Here is a 21,778-nt window from a genome sequence, read left to right on the forward strand (position 1 = left end):
ACTGTTTTTCCCTTGTGACGCACCTGTATTGACAAGCATTCACTTCAAATCAGCAGTGTGATTTTGAGATGATGGAAAGGAAATTGTTTGCTCGGTTTGATTTGCCATCTTCTTCTAATAGTCAGGTCAATCAATGTATTGCAGTGATAGTTTTGTGCAAGAGCGCCCCCAGCTCCAGGGTCACTTGCCCTCCTGGTGGTCAGTTTAGCTCCAGTCAATTTTTTCTTTTCTATTTTTCTCACAGAATTGTTTGACTAATAACCTCCGATTATGGGGAAATGGTTCTGGACTAAGGGATGGAAAATCAGAAGTGCGTGGGAGAACGACATGAAAAGATGTTTGTGAAATGAAATGAGCGCATTTACACGGCGTGTTTCAGGGACACATACACAGTGTTATTGTCTGTGAAAGACTGAACGCAGATGAATTCACATTTAATTGCACAAAGTGAAGACGGTTTCCCTTGCCAAGGTTCATTAGACATGAAAAATCAATATTTTGATGCAAAGAAACCAGTCTTTTGAAAGGAAGAGTACAAAACATCATTTTTGCACCAGCTTGATTTTCTGAAATAAACAAATTCATAGCATTCTGGGTGGTTGCCAAGGTGGTTGGGCAGTTGCTAAGAAGTTTTGAGTCTATTAGCATATTGCTAAGTGGTTTCTAGGAAGTTATTTTAAAGAGTCCACCTTCATGCCTCATATTCAGGACTCTTCAATGTACATCTGATGGCTTTTTTTTTTTGCTTGCCTGGTAAAAAAAAAACAAAAAAAAAACAAGGAAAATGGTGTGTGATTGCTTTAAAAAATAACAGCATGCAATATGTCATTATTCACAAACAGTGCGAGATAAGCTACTAAACTCTGTGTTGGCTGTGCAGCGATTCACTTAGACAATTTCTATACTTAGTATATGATTTCAATCCAGCAGAATCACTTAAGTGCATTTAGTAAAGCGTGACTGTATCCAATAAGAGCAAAAAACCCAAAGTAATGGTTTAATAACAGAAATGCTGTTTTTGTGAGATCATTTTTGCAGTCAAAGATAAGGTTTTATCTTTCTCATCTGTTGTTTCATAGCTCATTCCTGTTCCTGTAGCATTTAAGTCACTTATCAAATGAATATGCTTGTGTGGTTTTTAAAGTCCCCCTATTATTATATTTGAAATGTTAATAATTTTGTTTTGAGAGTCCCCAACAACAGATCTACATGCATCATATTCTTATAATATGAATTTAATTTTCTATATTTCTCAACGACTCTCAAACAATTCATTTATAGATTAATCTTTCCAAACCCCTCCTTTGCATAATGTTACTCTGCTCTGACAGCGCATGTCAGGGAAAAGGAACAGCTATCACCAGTACAGGAATATGGCTTATTAATCATTCATCCTATTATAATGATAGTTCTCCACTCTGGTCTAAAAGTGGAAAAAAGTTGTTTTACACTTAAGTTAGCGAACCAGACCCACAGCTTGTCAGTAAAAACCCAAATAATAATGGTATATGCATTAAGTTAGCCGAACACAGACTAAAGCACTACAGTTTGTAAACCAAAGTATTGCTCCATCCTTTATCATGACTCCAAGTACAACATCAAATCTATATTAATAGACATATTTCTAGATAATAGTGGGCCCACAGCTGATTAACAGAACTATAATGAGTGTTAGCCAGAGACTTACAGCTGCATAGACTAAAAACGACTTATTTTGCACACTCAACAGAACATCAAAGCAACAATTATTAATCATGCTTACAGGTTGTGATTCGGAGGAGCAAGCTGGTCCAAACAAACCGGTCACCGACTCATCTTTCAAAGACAACCAGTTTACCACATTGATCTCGTGGAGATTGGAGACGCAGTCGTCAGAGAAGTTTATTTTCCACGCAAATGTCCACGTAAGATGTAGGTGGGCATTATGACAATGTAAGAATTTGTGACGTATGTAAATCACGGAATGGGATTCGATTTTAAAACAACTCGTTTCAGGGTTGTGGCTAGAAGAGATACAGCAATAACCAAAAGCTAACAATAAATAGAATTTTCTACCTATTTGATTGTGTTTTATGAAACCTACCCCTTACAATAATGCAAAAATAGTATTTATTGTTGTACAGTGTGAGAAAAATTACGCTATGTTGATGTGCGCATGAGCAGTAGTTTTTATATTCCATCTAGCCTTAACCTCCGATTCTTTCTTTTGAGAGGCAATAACTTAATTAATGATGCACTTTTCACATACAGCTGCATTACACACTGCATAAAATTTAATTTTCAAAAATATTATGAAATATCATGGCTTGATTATTTACACAATGGTAGAAAAAAATAACAGGATGATTCTGAGGGCTGAGAGTGGATATCAACTTTTTGATATTATCAAAGATTTAAGTTATTTTGGCTTTTTAAAGTGACAAACAAACTAATGCCACAAATCCTACACCATCATACAATCCATGCAACTGCTGATTTATGTGCTGTGGCAGATCTGAAATGATGTTCCTTCCTGAAAGATGACATCAGTAAAACACTTTTTAGTTAAAGCTGCGGTAGGGAACTTTTGACGCTCTAGCGGTTAATAAACAGAACTGCTTGCGTCTTGCAGAAGAACATCGTAGCCGGAGCTACTTCTCTCTGTTTATGTCTATGAAGAATCACAAAGGTACTGGGTTACTCCGCCGCGGTATCCCCGAAGCAATCTAAAATAGTCCGAATATAAACACTTATTATAGGTGCACCCTAGTGATTCAGGACAAGCTAAAAACACGGTTTGGAAAATGGATTCATGGTGTACTCGCTTATTATATACATTTTTCTACATTTTGAACACAAACAAAGTTACGGACCGCAGCTCTGATTGGTTGTTTTTTACCGGGAGCGACGGAGTTTCTGCAAATGGCAATAGGACCACTGGGAGGAGCCAGAGGAGCTTGATTTTTTTCACAGATTATCTGTCTCATATTCTACTGTCAGGACATAATGACAGGTTTAATAAATATGTAAAAAAATATATTTTTACAAAAGTTCCCTACAGCACCTTTAAACAGATTTTTACAAAGAAAACCTATAAATGAGAGAAAATGATCAAACTGAAATATTTCCTAATAAATAGCTTTTTTTCAAGTTAGAAATGAATGCCCACACAAGTGAAATGTCTTAAAAAACGTCCAATTCTTAGTTAATTCAAATTTTTAATTACAGAAAAATAATTCATATGATTGCATATTTTAAAAAAGTCAGTTTAATTTTTTATCCAGTGTATGCTATGATGAGGTGGTATAAATGTAGCATTACTCGTATTTAAAAGGAACTCTAGCTGTGTGTTTGTTCAATTAAATCACTTTTGTATCAGTCTAAATCAAGGGGCGCCATGCATGAGTTTTTTTTTTTTTTTTTTTTTTTGAGGGGGCACGAGTGGTGCACGTCAAGCTTGTCATGTGACAATAGCACTGTACAACTGATATAGGCTTATGTTTTATTTTTTTATTTATTTTTTTTTATTCGAAATATTTCCAAATGTGTTAACTATCAGGAAATATATCTCAATTCTCAAACAAGTAAATGTGTTTTGCACTGGATAGTTATTTGATATAAAATGGTTGATGGGCAAAGTAGAGTGTAATCTAGTATACACATACTCAAGTACCAGATAAGGGTGTCATGCCATAAAATATTTTTAATATGACCGACTTTGTATTTAATGTGAATTTAATAATAATACTGTAAGTTAGCTACTATAACATTTCCATTTTACAGAGAGCAGAGAACATTTACATTATGAAAGAACATTTTCACTTCAGTCTAGCCAGAGTTCAGGCACTCTCAAAAACTCCCATTTAAATCACTCAACCCGTTTACACTGTGAAATTAATATCTTACTTACATTTGTACACACATCTGCTATAATCCAGTCAGCGAGGATGTGAACAACACACCACGTTTCAGCGATGACTCATCTGAACTCTCTGATTGGCCATTGCATTCATAAACACAACAGAATTGTGCGTGATTGGTTATAAGGCAGCGCTTTACAAATGCATCTGTTTCTGACTCAGCACCAGCCAAAACGCCAACATGGATTTGAATTCATAAGATGACGCTGTGCCTGAACTGAATAATCTAATCACATCGATGTGATTGTATCAAATATAAAAAATATTATTTTTAAAAATGTTGTCTTTTGGAAGCTGCATTTAAAATCCACTTGGCTCAGAAATCTGAGGGGGCACTTAAGTCTAAATGAATTCATAGTGATTTATTATTGAATACCCACAACAGTTTTCATGGTTTATACGATGTTTGGATTCACAAACAGAATACTGTAGGTTCCCCTGATTATCCGAGGCTTTAATCCTTCGGATCTGTGGGTAAAATGTCAGGGTCATCTAAGTATTCTCTCTATCAGAGGAAACCGACTGCTGGGTTACTAAGGAAACAGGAAGACGTTTGGCTCAAAGCAAGCACCGCTGCAGGTGTTTGAATGTGTTCACCAATACTAGCAGAGAGCGCCAAAGTTCGTCAAGAGCAACCTGTTTACGTTGACCGCGTTATTTGCTGCATGTCACACCATATTCCAATTCAGGCGCATGCCGCATGTGAATGTCAGGAAAGCTGTTTGTCTTGTGAATGAGGTGCAAGTCTTCCATCATCTCGCTGTGATTCGGTGTATGTGTGCTAGTCAAATGAAACCTCTAGACATCCAGGGTGCATTAGCACAGGAAGGACGGATGCAGGCAAAGCAGTACGACCACCACTAAATTTGGCTTCAATTTGCATTGGGCACATCTGAATAAGTATCCAATATGATTTCATAATGAGAACAGCAGGTTTAAGCAGATGCCATTCATCATGGCGAACAATTCATACATATTAAAATCTCAGTTTCTTTTCTTCCAATCCTGGATTTGCTCACAGCCTTGTTAAACATGTATTTTAAAAGGCCAGCCTCTAATTCTTCTTATTATTTATTATTCTTATTATATATATATATATATATATATATATATATATATATATATTATCTACCTCTCAAATATTTAAGACAATCATTGTTATTTTGAATGTGAAAACGTTCTTATATTATTTATCTTTAAGCCGTATAATAAACTATGTCATTTATTTATATATATGTATATGTGTGTGTGTGTGTGTGTGTTAAAACATATAAACAATAAAAAATATGTATTTTAACAATGAATAAATTATATAAAACATAAATAATGCATTTAAAATATATATTTGTTCAAAATATGTTTTACAATATGTAAGGTAAATATATGTTTGTTCACTTTAAAATATATATTTTGCTCTCCATATTTTTCAATCCAAGAAAATACATTCACATATCACATTTGAGAAAAATAAATAAATAAATAGCCCATAACACGTATGATGAACACATAAACTCTGAACAAAAACCGGCAAGGAACATATTTGACAATGTTATTTTTTATGTGTGTGTGTGTGTGTGTGTGTGTGTATATATATATATATATAGACACGCATACATATTAATTTTTTTAATTTTTTTTACATAATAATATTTAATAAATCTGGTATTGATTTCTTGCTATTTTGGGGAATGACAGCAGTAAACTAATTATATTTTCAATTTAAATAAAATCTATTTAATTGAGCTTCATAACATATATTTAGCATATATTCAAAATATAATTTGTCCATAAAAACTACATTTTTTGCCATATGGGATAATGCCCTTATACTGAATTGCATTAATGCTATAATCATCAAAGTAAACAAATATTATGTTACTGAAAGTATATTTGTGTCTGACAAGATAAAGCTTTGTATCAGAAAGCGAATGAACACTGCAGCAGACCAGAGAATGAATCACACTGTTTCAGCAGCCTTTTCACCGTGTTTTTTTTGTTGCTGTGCACCTGTTTAGATGTGCACCTGGGTGTGAAACCCAAAATTACAAGCCCACCGGCCCCCGATTGCCATTTGAGTTGAACCACAATGTCTGGATGGTGGTTAAAATGACTAGTCATGCTTCTGTGCCATAAAACAAGCAGCTTTAAATATGGTTAAAGTCAGCGTATTAAATCATCCTTCAAATCTGGCTTCTTGGCTGGTGTATAAAAGTCAGGCAGCTATTGTCAAGAGCTTTCAGCACTACCCATAGCAATTCAGCTTCAAATCTCTCCCTATCATTTACTATTTCTTTAAAAAAAAAAAAAAAAAAGTTGCATTTTGCCATGACAACAGGACAGTATTCTCTGGTCATTTTTATCTCCTAAATGCACGAGGAGCTCGAGTGAACAAGAGAGAAAATATTTGAGGCCTCCAAAACAAGGTACTTACAGTAAATGCTTTTTAGTGTGTGCATGTTCACAGGGAAAATGTATACGCTCATATTCAGCTGGTGTATAATGTGTCAGATGTTTCTCCTAAGATGTATTTGAAGATATGTGAGTCAATAGTTTTCATATCGCTACAAAAAAAAAAAAAAAAAACGTTTAGGAGGTCAGAACATTTGCTCTTTTTTGATGTCTGAGTTGATAAACTCTCTGAGTGCAGACTTTGGTCTCTTTACAATTTTATTTTGGTATTATTTATATAGTATTAATATTTATTATTTTTTTAATAGCTTATATTTTTAGATTAAAATGTTAATTTTAAAGTAATTTTGTTGTGTACTCTTGTCTTTTTAAAATAGTTTTTTGAAGGGTGGGGGGGTATATTTATTTTTTTGCATTTTTCTTTTTCTTTTTTTTTTCTTTTTTTACTTTCATTTTAGTTAACCTAAGGTGTTTATATATGCTGTATAATTGTACTTTATTTAAAAAGACTTTGTTAGCAATGACACTTTACCACATTTATTTTACTGTAAAGTATACAAGAAAACATTTATCATCTTCATTGAATTTTTTCATCTAATATTTATACTTGACTTCGTTTCATGACTTCATTTGACATTCATATTTTCAGTAAACTCTAAAAACACAGTTTGACAGATCTTTTCCGGTACACAAGATCACTGGGGTCTTTATCTCAGGAGAGACATCTAAAGATCTAAATGTAATCCGTCTGCAGATTTAGTACTGTATTAAAGAGATCTCTTTTTCTTTTCTGTTTGTTAATGTTGAGATCACAATACTCTTTCAGAGAACAATCGATCATGCTGTCGTCCTTGGACAAACTCGTGGCCTGGATACTGACTGGCTTCTTGGCGATTCTCACTATCTTCTTCAACATGTACCTGCTTCTGATCAACCAGAGGAACTACCGGAAGAGCACAAAGCCCCGACTGAGCCCGGCCGATTTCATCATCACAGCCATCTCCCTGGCCAGCATCTTCCTGCAGGTTCTCACGTACTTCTGGCAGACCTTGGATGTGATCGACACTGTGTGCCGCATCAGCTTAGCGGGAGCCATCCTGCTGGTGCTCATCTTCAGCCTCAAGTTCATCATATTCTGGAGCACGGCGTTCCTGACCTTCTACTACGGTAATAAACTGGTGGTTGAGCCCGTCCACTGCTTCACACGCATCCAGGAGGCCATCATCAAAAACATCCACATGGTCCTGGCGGTGATCATCGTAAGCGGCTTTGCCAATTGTGTGCCATTGCTGAGCGTGTTGACCTACAACACCACCACCACCACCACCAGCGGACTGAGCGATTGTGGGTCCATCATGCCCACCGACACGACCGGACTCGCCTACATCTTCTACTACGTGTTCATCTCTGACATCGTTCCAGGAATCATAATGGTCAAATGCAGCATCTCCATCTCGTACTACCTGGCCAAACATCTTCTGAACATGAAGGCCAGTAGCAACAGCGCCCATGGGCCCAAGCTCGGCACGCAGATCCGGGTCATCAAGATGACTCTCAGTTTAGTGGTCGTGTATGTGGTCTTTCTGATCGTGGACATCGTCACGCAGATAACAGTGGTGCTGATGAGGCAGAACACACTGGCCCTGACTGTTCTCTTCGCTAGCATCTACACCACAGTCAGCGCGTTCGTGCTGGTCTATGGGAAGAAAAGCTACTGGAAGGAACTGATTGCAACGTATAACCTCTTTTTAGACGAGTACCCCTGTTTGAGCAGCATGAAGGTCGAAGAGGTCAAAACAGAACCACATGAGAACAGCAATGGGCACTAAGCTTGATAGAAATTATATAGTTGTGTAGCTTCTTGCTATTTTCCTGAAAAAGATCCTTTGAGAAGTCTTCAAAATCTTCACTGTAACAGAGAATCAGATCTTAAAATGAAAAAAAAAAAGAGATTTTATTAAACACACAAAACTTTTTTTTTTTCATTTTACAATTACCCTAGAGTTAGGGGCCGTTCACATATCGCGTCTTTTGCATGCTCAAGTTCGTTATTTCCAATGTAGGCGCGCGGTATGCACGCTCATAATGGAAGCGATGCAGCCGCGATGCGCACGCAGTGCAACGCGCCCGTTTTTTCCAGGCGCGTCCGCACCGCATCAAGTTAAAAACATCTCAACTTTTCAGAATGCCGCAAGAGCACCGCAGGTCATGTGACAAGAACTAAACATTCAGCTTCATCTTTTCCCGTAACAATGTTGAAAGCTCAGCCTAGATGAAGGAACAGCTGTTCATAGTTGTATATGGATTGCCATTTTGAAATAAATTTAGTAGCAGAGCTACTGCAAGTGATTTTTTTGTGCTGCAAATTTATCCTTTGCTGAAATGTCTGCGTCTTCATTGAGAGAGCACGTCATTGTTGCTTAGCAACGGCAGACGCCACAGGAGCGCTTCTGCCCGAGCGCTTTGGAAAGGAGCAGAAAGCGGCGCGCCTAGCGTTTTCCACGCGTTTTTAGGTGCGATATGTGAACGGCCCCTTAAACAGTTGAGTTTTACCGTTTTCGAAGCGTTAACTACAGAAGAGTCCAGTTTTAAGTAGGAAAAATATTGAAACTTTGGTCATTTTTGAGCAAGACGCTATCGGTCTAATCAGATTCAATGAACTATGCTTAGCTAAGATAAAGAGATAAGCTGAATGGATTCGAAAACGGTAAAACTCAACTGTTTAACTCTAGGGGAGTTGGAAAATGAGCCTATTTTACAAAAAAGTGGAGTGTTCCTTTAAATGTGGCTAAAATATTTAAATACTTATAGGCTATAATAATCTTATTCTACACATTTATAGAAATTATATAGTTAGCTAGAAGCTTCTTGCTGTTTCTTGTTCATACAAGTTTACATTTCTTTTCATCTGAGATGAACAGTGCGATTTTATAACTCATACTCATAGGTCTGAGCATTAGATGCTATTGCACATTGTGTTATGAAAGTCTGCACAATCATTCTGCTCTACTAGTCCTTCAAGATTCAAGATTCAACTTGTCAATGGTTGACATTAATAAACTATAAAACATTTGCTTTTTGTGTAAAGAAACTCCTTTGTGTGCTGAAAGATGCTGCAACATATTTAGCTTTGAGCAGATGCTTGCAGTTCATCAAACATGACTTTTTTACTTATTAAAATTCTGCAAATGTTTGCATCACTGGTTCTAACAGTAGTTAGACAGACTCATTCATGAGGCTCATTAAGCACAGGAACATTAACGAAAGACTTTCCAGCAACATTTCCTTCCTTAAGAAAGAATCACTTTATTCGCCAAATGCATCAGCAGATACACAGGAATTTGATATGGCCATCAGTAACACACAAACTCAACACACAAACATATATGCGTATAGCTGCAAAAGCATGCCTAAAACAATCAATCAAATAATAAAATAGTCCAAAAATAGTGCAAGATCAGCTATTCATAAGGGAAATGGCTCTTGGAAAAAAACTATTAAGATGGCATGAGGTCCTTGTCCTCACTGCTCTGTACCTTCTTCCTGAAGGAAGCAACCTAAAAATGTCACTTGCTGGATGGGACTGATCAGCAGCAATTTTAGCCGCCCTCTTCCTGACTCTGGCCTCATAAAGGTCTTTAAGTGACAGCTGCCTTTGTCCAGTCAGCCTCTCTGCTGTGCGCACAATACGCTGTAGTCTGACCTTCGCCTGGGCTGACACGGATGCAAACCAAACAGTAATGGATGCTGAAAGAAGGCTTTCCACAGTGGCTCTATAAAATCTAGACCGAACAGAGCTAGAAACGTTTAATTTATTTAACTGTCTCAAAAAAAACATTCCACTATGAGCTCTCTTAAGAATGGAGGAAGTATTTTCCTCCCATTTCAAGTCATTTGTGATAACCGTGCCTAAAAATTTTATTGACTCCACCCTCTTCACAACGGAGCTCTTGATAGTTAGAGGAGAAAGGGAGGCGGGTGTTCTGCGAAAATCTATCACCATTTCCACAGTCTTTTGCTGATTAAGCTCCAAGTTATTCTCATCACACCACGCAACCAATTTAGACACTTCCTGCCTGTAAGCAGACTCCTCGTTTCCCTTAATAAGACCAACTAATGTAGTATTGTCTGCAAATTTAATCAGCTTGATGGAACCATTATTGGAAGTGCAATCATTGGTATACAGTGAGTAGAGAAATGGTGACAGCACGCACCCCTGAGGTGCTCAAATGCTCAATTCTTTTGAGTTAGAGATACAAATCTGTACTGTATTATCTGTACTGTAAGTATTAAATGTTTTCTGCTTAGGTCAGTTTCTCTACACTCATTCATGAAGAAATTATAATTTTTTTATTTAAGTGGATTCATAAATATTACACTAATTTCTTTCAGCCAGAGCAAGCATTTTACAGAGTACTGGATGCCAAAACTTCACTGCATCATTTTGCACCTTTGGATCTTTAAAAAAAAAAGATTTTAAATGAACAGTGGCTAAAAAAGATTAGACACAAAACAACTAAAACGTTTTAATTGCTCTGCATTTAATCCATCCAAAGAGGACACACACAGTAGTGAACACACACCCAGAGCAGTGGGCAGACATTTATGCTGCAGCACCTGGGGAACAGATGGGGGTTCGGAGCCTTGCTCAAGGGCACCTTAGTCGTGGTATTACCGGCCCGAGATTCGAACCCACAACTGTAGGGTTAGGAGGCAAACTCTCTAACCACTAGGCCACAACTTACCCTTTTATTTGATCGAAAATACGAGTCAAGTTTGGACTTGTTTCAAGTCAGTATTTTGCATGTTCTTAACCTGATAGCCTACTCTTCACATAAAAGGCATGTAGGTGGCTCTTGGGTTACATTTAACCAACAAATCAAATGGTATATCAATAGCCAGTAACTAATAAGAATAAATTGAACACTAGTACTTACAATTAATGCCACGTCTGGTGCTGCGTGATTTTGCATATCTTTTTGCAATTTGTAAAATGAGACAAATCGCAGTTCCAGATCGCTCCACAAATGCTAATTCGCCTGTCCACTCAGATTGCAAAGAATGATACTAGTGTAATTTTTTTAAATATATATTAGCAATTGCACGTTTTCCGGCAATGTCATTCCAATTTATTTTCCTCTTTAATATTCACGTCATCAGACCGCTCTGAACATGAAATCACCCTAATGATGGATTTTCTGTTCTCATTTTATAAAATGATTTAAACTTTTCGTTGAAGTATATTTTTTCTGGCAGTTACCATGCTATTGATCTTGTTAATTTCTTTGTTACTTTTTGCTTTTTATTATTATTATTATTATTTCAAGTTTGTTTTCTTTCTTGCAAGAAAAAAAAATGCAATTAAATTACATATTTCGAATAAGCAACAAAATCTTAAATGAAATGGAGCTACAAAAGCATATTTTTCGGTCTTTGGTGAATCAAAACGCTTGATTAATATAAGCATTTATTAAACGAATGATTTTTTTTCTCAGTCTGTAGGTTGAACTGAGGATCTCCATTTCTGAAGGCAAGTTCAAAGTGGTGTTTCCATGGAGATATCCATCAGTGGCATGTAAGATTAAAGGCTATTTAGCAGTCAATCATTTTCCAAGCTTATAGAGAGACTATATGACGTCCAAGTGTCACGTAAAAAACACTTTCCAGCAGGAGGTCTATGGAGAAGAGGACAGCGGATATACTATTCTGGTCTGCCATCGAACAAAACGAACAACAGCAAATTATACTGTCAGCATCCAAAATTCAATATAAGCCACATAAATGATTTGGATGGTCTAGAGGATACTTGACTTTGTGTGCCTTATATAGTTCAGCGAAACACAGAGAAGTGTCAATTAAAAAAAAAAAATTAATAAAAGAAAAAGCAAGCAAAAAAAAGAGCGACCCATTCACAGGCGAGATTAGTCCGTATGTAACCTCCAGCCTGGGGGACGGGAAAGGGCTTTGATCTGCTCCCACCACCTCCATTTCTGGCCACTGAGAGAGAACAGATATCAAGAGTATAATGTCATCCTGGGGCATCTTAAACTCAGGAGATGACCAGTTAACACCTGACGGTCAGGGGTCTGGATGACTCAAGAACATCATTTAAATAAGATCACTGTGACAAGTTACTCTTTATTCAAGCAAAAACACACCGTATATTATACATATTTCACACAAAAATATAAAATATTTAGTATATTCACACACAAAGATTGCTGAGAGCTTATCACCCGCAGATTTCCCCTGATTACAACCTGACCTGTCAGGAAGATCATTGACAGTGTTGCCAAGTCCGAGTTTTTGGGCTACTTTAACACATAGACTGTATAAAAACATGGATGTAGTGTGTCCGTGACGTCACCCGTAGGTTTCTGGAGAGCATTTTTGAAGCCTAAAGTGGGCGGAGCCGAACGTCGCCATTTTGGCAGCGCGTCACTCCTGGATAATCAAAAATGGGAAAAGAGGCGGGACGTTTGTGGAGTTGGTTGCTGAAACCAGCACAAGAGTGGTGACAGCAGCAGCAATCTACCTGTCACTCAAGTGGCCACGCCCCTAATTATGCAGAACTTTAAGGCTTGATATAATTTAAACGGATGAGTTATAAAAAACAAAATATATATATAAAACACGCCTCTCAGAGTTGTCATGAAGGGTAAAATTAGTTATATAGACCAAACCACTTTATTTGTTTTTCTGCTAAAGTTGGGCATTTTACAGGTCATTTGACTTAAAATCCTTTAGTGAAAAACTAGTAAACAGTCCAAGATTAATTTTGCCACTTTATTCAAACTGGAGTGCAAAAATTATCAAATAACAGTTATGATTGGTTGTTTCCCATTGGTTTTCATGGGTGTCTGCCTGCAGGTTGTGAAAACCGTCCATTTTGAGTGCAAAAGAATAATTAAATTACTTGAAAAATGCATGCATTTACTATACTAAAACAGTTTTTGGATGTTGAAATTATCCATTTAGGACAGATTAACCTTGGTTTGTATTTTTGCTCAGAATGAAACAAAATAAAATATTTCACTATTTCATTCATTTAAATCTCATTTATATTATAGTTACAAGTTTAAATAATTCAGCAAAGAAATTCTATATTTACACTTAAAATCCCTTTAAAAAAACATAGGTTTGGTTTTCCCTGGAATTTTGCCAACTTTGTCACATTTGTTCTGATAATTGTGCGATTGAATACAGAATGTACAAAACATTTCATGCAGAACTAGAATTTTCCATGAATTAAATATTACAGTATATGAATTAAATATTACCATATTTGCAAAAAACACTATTAAAGTACAAAACTATGCAATCTTTATGAAAATTACCTTATTATAAAGAACACATTACAAGAATAAAACAATGCAGAGAGACCAAGTGTAGTTTTTAACCAGTGAACAAATCCTGCTATTCTGATATCTTTATATAATAATTTCATTACTGAATTAATTTTCGTGATAAAAATGCAACTTTAAATTATTATTTGTCATGTTGTTTAATGCAACGCGGATTCAACAACATGACAATTAGTAATTTAAAGTTGCATTTTTATCACGAAAATTTAAGACAAATGTTGAATCACAAAAGTAAAAACAATCTAAACATATCATATAAAGAAATTTAAAAAAAATACAATGAGCAAAAAATACAGTGTACAAATACAGTGCATGTGCTGCTGAAGTGTGATATTTTGACTTGAGGTAAATGAACAAGCAAGCCCTAAATCTGAATTGGTGATCTGAAACCTTACAGGTGTGTTTAACAGAGCAATGTTGCTCCGAAATAAAATGTTCCAATTAGGTGGCATTTAAAGAAACAGTTCACACAAAAATAAAAAATTGCTGAAAAATACCTCATCCTCATTCCATCCAAGATGTAGAGAAGTTTGCTTCACCATAACAGCTTTGGAGAAATGTAGAATTAAATCACTTGCTCATCCGTAGATCCTCTGCAGTTGAACGGGTGCCGTCAGAACAGGTTTTTAATTTCAATTTCAATTTAATTTCTGGCTGAAAGTTCATTTTCCAAAATACTGCTTTCTCGTCTGAATCAGGAGAGAAATATGCACAGATCCAGCAGCATTTACAAGTTAATACAGTCCATAATAATCCTAAACAGATATGTGGATGGATTTCGATGTGAGAGGACAAACAGAGATAGGAATTTTTCACTGGAGGAAACATTATTATGGACTCGTATTTTGGCCAGAAGTAATGGCTTCAAATTAAATTGCTTTGATGGATTATTGATAATTAGTAAATGAATGGACTGGACTGGACTGGTGTGGATTACTTGTTGTTACTTGATGTTTTTATCAGCTGTTTAGACTCTCATTCTGACGGCACCCATTCACTGCAGATGATCCACTGGTGAGCAAGTGATGGAATGCTACATTTCTCCAAATCTGTTACCATGAAGAAACAAACTCATCTACATCTTGGATGGCCTGAGCGGGGGAGCACATTTTTAGCAAATCTTAATTTTGAGATGAATCATTCTTTTAAGTGTTGACACAATAGGTAGCATTCCTGAATTCAAGCACATCTGATCTGCTTTTTTGTTATCATGACAAAAATAAATGTAGACATTTTAGATAATTTCAGAAAGCCTGAAGTTTTATACTGCATCTTCTGGATACTCTTCAATAAAATTTAGTGCACAGGATTTTTTAAAGTTTGGGATTTTTAATACAAATATTGCTCTGTGGAGTGAGGAAAAAAAATAACCCTATCAAGAGTATTTTCTTGCTTAAAGGGAGAAGTAATGCTTACTGTGCTAGAGCTCCAAATACAAAAGTTTTAACTGTGTGAACATGCAACCTGACAACTATGAGCAATATGCAAAGTGAATTTGTGAACAGATTCATTAACTTTAAATATCTCGATTTATATGGCACAGATACAGGTTGAGATAAACTAATCCAGTGGATGTGAGGCTGATTTAAACTTTAAACAAACCAACCAACCAACAGTCACGTTCCTGCCCAGCAGTTCTGAATAAATACACACTGGAGGTCCATTTCCAAATAAAAAAATTATAATAATGCTTTATCAGGATGAAACTGCTGTTTTGGCTACCAAAAATAAATTATAAACAGGTTTAATCAGGAATTCCAAAAAACCATGACAAACAATATCTCAGCTCAGAATTTTTTACAGGGGTGCTATTATGCTTTTTCACTTTTTCAACTTTAGTTAGTCTGTAATGTTGCTGTTTGAGCATAAAAAAGATCTGCAAAGTTACAAAGCTCAAAGTCCAATTCAAAAAGAGATATTTTATTTAACAGAAATCACTTTTCAAAAACTACAACGAATGACTCCTTTGGACTACAACGCACATTTTCCTGGATTTGTGATATCACAAAGATCGATGAATGGGATGAGACCTGGTTGAGCTGCATTAGAGAAGACATTAGAGAAGACGCGACTCAAACTGATTTGATTTTAACGCAATATTTACACTGAAGCTCGCAGCAGGCAGCTTTAGTAAGAGGCAGGACATTTCCCAACCAGGCGCCGAGTGCTGTCAATCACAACACACACTGGCCCAGCTAACCAATCACAGCACATCTCCAATTCCAGAAGGCGGGCCTTGGATTTGATACAGGAACCATTCGATCTGTTTATGCCAGACTAGGGAGAGAGGTGTTGTCATAATGTAAAATGTGTGAAAAATAGTCTGTTTTTTGACTAACCTAGTATGAGAGCCTGTTTTAGTACACCCCAAACCAAAATCAAGACCTTGTTAAAAGAGCATAATAGGACCCCTTTAAAAGAGGAAGAAGTACCATTAAGTAGTGGGGTTTTTTCACAGCACGCAATTATCTGAGAGAGTACCGCAGGCGTCAGGAGAACTGGACTGGGTTTACTGTGGATTGCTCTCATTGGTGGGAAACATGGACTTGCGTGTTTTGGGTGGCGGCGGTGGAGGCTTGTTTTCAGCTTTCGTCGGTAAAGGCGGTGTAAACTACAGGTGAAAGACGAAAAGCATTTTAACTTTCTATATCATTTATATCTTGGTAAAAAAATTTAGATCAAAATACAGATAAATGTACAAAGGAAATAGTACATTTACTGTCAATAATTGAGCTATTTTCCTAGTGCAGACTGTGCATGTGTGTCTTACGTCAGAGGTGGAGTTATAGATGCTCTCACTCTCGTGAGGGTGTTTTTTGGGTGGCATTGGTGGAGGGGTGTTCATGATGTCCAATGAGCTGAAGTCACTCTCGCTTGGGAGACACGTGTAACCTGCGGGACAATGATCAATATGAGGTTTAATAATGTTTATACAGATGTGCTGTGTGCAGGATCAGTGTCATAATAATTATGTGTATGTTTTTGTGTGTTTGTGTGTGTTTGTGTGTGTGTGTGTGTGAGTGAGTGTGTGGGTGAGTGTGTGGGTGTGTTTTTATAAAACTGTGTTATTTTTGTATTATTTATATAATATTTATTGATATTTTGAACTTGGCCTTTATATATTCGGTTTTCAATTTAATTTTAGTTTAACTTTTAATAATTAATAATTTTACTATGATTTTTTGTTTTAAATAAATTGAAGCTTTTATTCAGAAAAGATGCATTCAAATTGATCAAAAGTGACGTTAATGATTGTTACATTGTCAAAAACCAACCCCAAGCTATTGAATGGAAGCATATATTGAAAACTATTTAATCTTAAAGAAAAAGAACTGTAGCACTATGGTACAATGATGTAGCATTACCATATTCATTCACCATAGAAAAACCATAGCTCATGTCAAAAAAAACAATCTTGGATCGTGTCGGATGTGTAGTTGTGCACTCACTGGAGCTGCGTGGTGTGTGCGGTGAGGCAGGCAGAGGGCTGACAGGGTTGTGTAAACTCAAACTGGATGATTCTCCATGAAACGGCGACAGTGTTAGCCTCCGATCTCCTAGCGTCAGACTTTTAGGCCTAGGCTGCTTCTCTGGAGGAATCTGCCACCACACAGACAGCGTATAAAATGAATCATATCTCCAAATATTCAATTAGTCCACATTGAAAATGTTCTCTCCTATGATTTATTCCACTCAATCCTTCAATTTCACTATGAAATGACACAAATCAATATCAAACAGAAGTTAGCATCAGAGAATGGTCAGAGCCATGAACAGAGGAAATAAATAAAAGGCACCTCGTCGCTGTCAGCGGGACGCTCCAGTAAGACCTGAGACTTGCTCATACTCCATTCTTTCCTGTTCCTTATACTTATCCGATTATCTTCCTCTGAGCGAGACAGAACCGAAACCCTGCTGTCGCTCACACGGGAGAGCAGCGAGCTGAGAGAAAAAGAGACAATCAGATCAAACCGACAACATTCTGGTCAAGCAACACATTTGCTTTAAGATAAACACTTTCCTTAAAATATTTTTGCAATGCACAACTGTTTCAAAGTAGGTTTACAGAAAATGCACGTGTCTACATTACAATCTTTTAATGTGAAGGAACTATACTGTAAGTAAGCCACTCGTGGGCTGAGTGACTCAGAAGTGGGAACCTCCAAAGTGAAACCTGATATAAAACTTCAATAGATTCTTCTGAGATCTGTGTCTCATTCACTCATATGCGTGTCTTGGTAATGGCTACTTATTTAAATGATATACACGCTTGATTAGCATTTCAATAAGAACACACCTGCTAAAAATGGCAACGCTAACTTGAGAAACACTGACATAAAAGGAAGGTCAGTGAACAAAAGAGGTTTTTCAAACATAGTTGGAAACGTGACAATTAAAAGATAAATGCTTTGAGTACCGCTGCAGCTTTTGGCAAACACAGAAAAGTCACAATAGAAAAGCACAAACTACTGTTGCCATCGTTTTAAATCGAATCCTGAATATTTTAACATGCAAAGGAGGAAACAATAAGATTTTCTAAACTCTTCAAGGACATTTTTTTTTTTTAATTAATTTTAGTCTAAACCTTTACAATTATGTCAGTCTGAGCAGCACATTTTAGCACTTATCGTTTTTTGAATCCATCGCAATGTACTTACTTTTGAATTTCCGAATGACATTGTTAATTTGCTATAACTGATAAATGACATAATACATGATATTTTGCCTAAATAAATAATAAAAACACCAAAAATAAACACCACATAATATTATAAATTATTATATTTATGTGTGTGTGCGCGTGTATATATATATATATAGAGAGAGAGAGAGAGAGAGAGAGAGAGAGAGAGAGAGAGAGAGAGAGAGAGAGAAAGAGAGAAAGAGAGAAAGAGAGAGAGAGAGAGAGAGGCTTATACAAGATATTCAATAGATATATTAGATAGATCCCTAAAAGAAATGTTTCAGCAAATTTGGTTATTACCTAGTATAGAAGCATATAAAATATAAAGAAATAGCTAGATACTATCTGAATAGAAAACAAGTTCATGTCAGTTGTAAAGAGGCTGTAATCAAAATACAGAATTTTCCCTCCTAATTATTTTTTTACTTTAGGGTCTCTTAATTTTCTCCGAATTTTCATATTCATATAACTTATTATTAGTCATAAATATATTATTTTGTCTTAATTAAGAATTAAGAATTTAGTCATGCTAATGAATTAAGAATTAAGTCATAATTTAACTTAATTAATTAACAAGAATGTTTTCTCAGTAATCAAAGCACATACTCGGATGGCGTCAAACGATGCACAAGATGAGAGGAAAAGAAAAACAGAAACTGAACTTTCAATGTTCTTTCCCACTAGGCATCTCTCAATCACAATAACGACTTTGCAGCAAAAAAAAACAAAAAAAAAAAACAAGGCAAATGTTCTGACTAGTTAAACATGACTAATTTGGAATAATTTCAACTGCAAATACTCGAGGGAAACCAGCCTAATCATTGACAACTGGTTAAAGGTTGTCATTTACTCCAATTTTTTCCCCCATAGTAATGCGGCGTTAATGGTAATTTAGCACTTGTTTAATGAGAATCCACTTATCCAGCACCTACAAGAGCCAATTAAACACGGAGGTTAAACGGATTAATGTCTTGTTTGTCCACTAGCAGAAAGCTAATTACATGGGAAACTGATTCATTCTGTGACCTTTCCATGACCACATCAACATTGTACTGTGGCAAATGAGCCCTCAGTGCGATGCTGAAAACAAGGGAGTTTATTTCTAGAAATGAGAGAAGTGGATACTGACTCCTGGGAAGCAGGTCTGGAGGAGTTTCCATCGGAGGAGCCTGAGCCGGTGGAGTGTCCAGAGGAGGCGTTTGAGATGGTGGACATCCGTCTGAGTGTGGAGGACATGATGTACGGCATCACCACCGACCCCACGCGACTCTTTTTCTTCTCTGTCAGAGAGCAGGGCTGGAAATACACAAGCACAAACACATTTCTTGTTAAAGCATCACATGGTTCTCATTGACTTCTACTGTACTTCAAACAGTTTAACTCAAAGTCAAGCATTTATAAATGCAAGTTTGGAATTATTTTGTCTTCCCATTAAAGATTACATTTCTGCCCCACCCAGTAAGATTTTTTATTATAGAAAATAATATTTTCATTCAGCAACGATGCATCATATTGATAAAAGTAAAGACAGTAAAGACATTTATAATGTTACAAAATATTTTTCTTGTTCAGAATCCTGAACAAAAAATTTATCAGTTTCCACAAAAAATAAAAAAATTAAACAGCATAACTGTTTTTAACACTAATAATAATAAATTACTCTTGATCAGTAAATTAGAATGGTTTCTCAACACGTGAACACTACAGACTGGAGTAATGATGCTGAAAATTCAGCTGTGCATCACAGGAAAAACTACATTTTAAAATATATTGAAATAGAAACCAGATATTTTAAACTAATTATATTTCACAATATTACAGTTTTTACTAGATTTTAATTAAATAAATGCAGCCTTGGTAAATGTAAGAAACTCCTTTAGAGACATTTAAAAATCTTAAAAACTGTTGAACTGTAGTGTTAGTATCTGGGGTTTTTGATTAGTAAAAATGACCAAGTTAAGCACTAGAATGCTTCTGCACAACAAGTCTGATTTCAATAGTTATTAATGCATTTAGGTCAAAAATTAAGGGGTGAGTTGTGTGCCATCTCATAAGAACTGCTTATAGTTGTCTCTGCATATAAACTGGGATAGGAGAAAGATTTTAACATCAAAACAATGACATGCTTCACCTTTAAGATATTATCCCTTTAGTGGACCACACTTGTGTCATACACAAAGAAAAACATCTTAATGAAAAGACTAAAAAGTGCAGGCTTTACTTTGTTGTGGGGACCAAATGAACCTGCAAGTGTGACAGAAACAAGAGACACTTCATTAAAGTAGATCGGTCCTCCCTCATGTAGTCTAATCTAACGAAAATGAACCTTGTGTTGTTTTAGCTCATTTCAAAACTCCTTCAAAGAAACGGTGAGACAACATCCCGAATGAATCGTTTCCTCAGATCTTAAACTGCATCACAGATCTCTTGATTATAGAGTCGAATCTGTCAGACTCACAAGAGTAATGACACCGTAGAGTTTCTCCACTTTAGCACGCAGGTCCTGGAAGCAGGTGACGAGTCTGTTGTGAAGTGGTTTGAGCTGTTCTGTGGATTTCTCCCCGTGGATCCGAATCCCCTCATCAAGCAGCGGGACCTGAGACGGAAAAGACATTAAAGCTTTTTGAACATTAAAAATATAACACTCAACTGAATTTAGGACTTTGATGCTTTTACGGTATCTGATTTCAGTATGACAAAACATACAGTGTAACAGTATGAATGCGTCAAGAGATTTAGAAATAAATATATTTGCAGATATCATGTGCTAAAGGTTAGTTTGGCCAACTCTGCATTAGCGCATACAGTGCATTCACTAGCCGCTTTATTTGGCACACCTCAGCCAATCACATGGCAGCAACAAGGTCAAGACAAGTTTCTGAAGTGCAAACCAGAAATGGGATTTAAGTGATTTTGAATGTGGCATGGTTATGGGTGCAAGACAGGCTGGTCTGAGTATTTCAGAAACTGATGATCTACTGGGATTTGAACATAGACTGTATAAAAACATGGACATACTGTCCGTGGCGTCACCCGTAGACTCCCGAAGAGTGTTTTTGAAGCCTAAAGTGTGCAGATCGCTCCGTCGCCATGTTGGCAGCGCGTCACTGCGCGACTTTCCCGGCAAATCGAAAATGGGCAAAAAGGCGGGAGCTGGTTGCTGAAGCCACGCCCAGCTAGTGCGACAGCGGAGACAGCAGCGCTAATCCACCTGTCAATCGAGTGACCACGCCCTTAATTATGCATAACTTTAAGGCTTAATATAATTTAAACAGATGAGTTATAAAAAAATTACACAGTTGTCATGAAGGGCAAAACTAGCTGTATAGACCAAAATCTTTTTTTGCACCAGGCTGTAAACATGTTTTTTTCTGCTGTAAAGTTGGGCATTTTAACATGGGGAGTCTATGGGACTGACTCCC

General features: G+C 36.4%; 2 protein-coding genes across 2 annotated transcripts in view; one reads left to right on the top strand and one right to left on the bottom strand.

Moving 5' to 3' along the window:
* Positions 1-6,897: 6,897 nt before the first annotated feature.
* Positions 6,898-8,137, top strand: LOC113097016 (uncharacterized). Its single transcript, XM_026262247.1, has one exon. It carries the CDS (start codon positions 7,109-7,111, stop codon positions 8,135-8,137), a length of 1,029 nt encoding a protein of 342 aa, XP_026118032.1. The 5' UTR covers positions 6,898-7,108.
* Positions 8,138-13,080: 4,943 nt separating this feature from the next.
* Positions 13,081-21,778, bottom strand: part of LOC113097021 (dedicator of cytokinesis protein 5-like) — a 54,924-nt gene continuing 46,226 nt past the window's right edge. The window contains exons 46-51 of the mRNA XM_026262254.1: positions 20,815-20,952; positions 19,486-19,652; positions 17,470-17,614; positions 17,122-17,272; positions 16,443-16,564; positions 13,081-16,283 (exon numbers count right to left, since the gene is read on the bottom strand). Of these exons, the coding sequence (XP_026118039.1) occupies positions 16,182-16,283; positions 16,443-16,564; positions 17,122-17,272; positions 17,470-17,614; positions 19,486-19,652; positions 20,815-20,952 (825 nt within the window). The 3' untranslated portion in view covers positions 13,081-16,181. The remainder of the gene's footprint in view (positions 16,284-16,442; positions 16,565-17,121; positions 17,273-17,469; positions 17,615-19,485; positions 19,653-20,814; positions 20,953-21,778) is intronic.

The sequence above is a fragment of the Carassius auratus genome, unplaced genomic scaffold (assembly GCF_003368295.1).
Source record: "Carassius auratus strain Wakin unplaced genomic scaffold, ASM336829v1 scaf_tig00216070, whole genome shotgun sequence".
NCBI classification, from domain to species: domain Eukaryota; kingdom Metazoa; phylum Chordata; class Actinopteri; order Cypriniformes; family Cyprinidae; genus Carassius; species Carassius auratus.

Bases quoted from the DNA above. Each gene is read 5' to 3' on its own strand.
- LOC113097016 (XM_026262247.1), top strand. From the start codon at position 7,109: ATGTTGAGATCACAATACTCTTTCAGAGAACAATCGATCATGCTGTCG.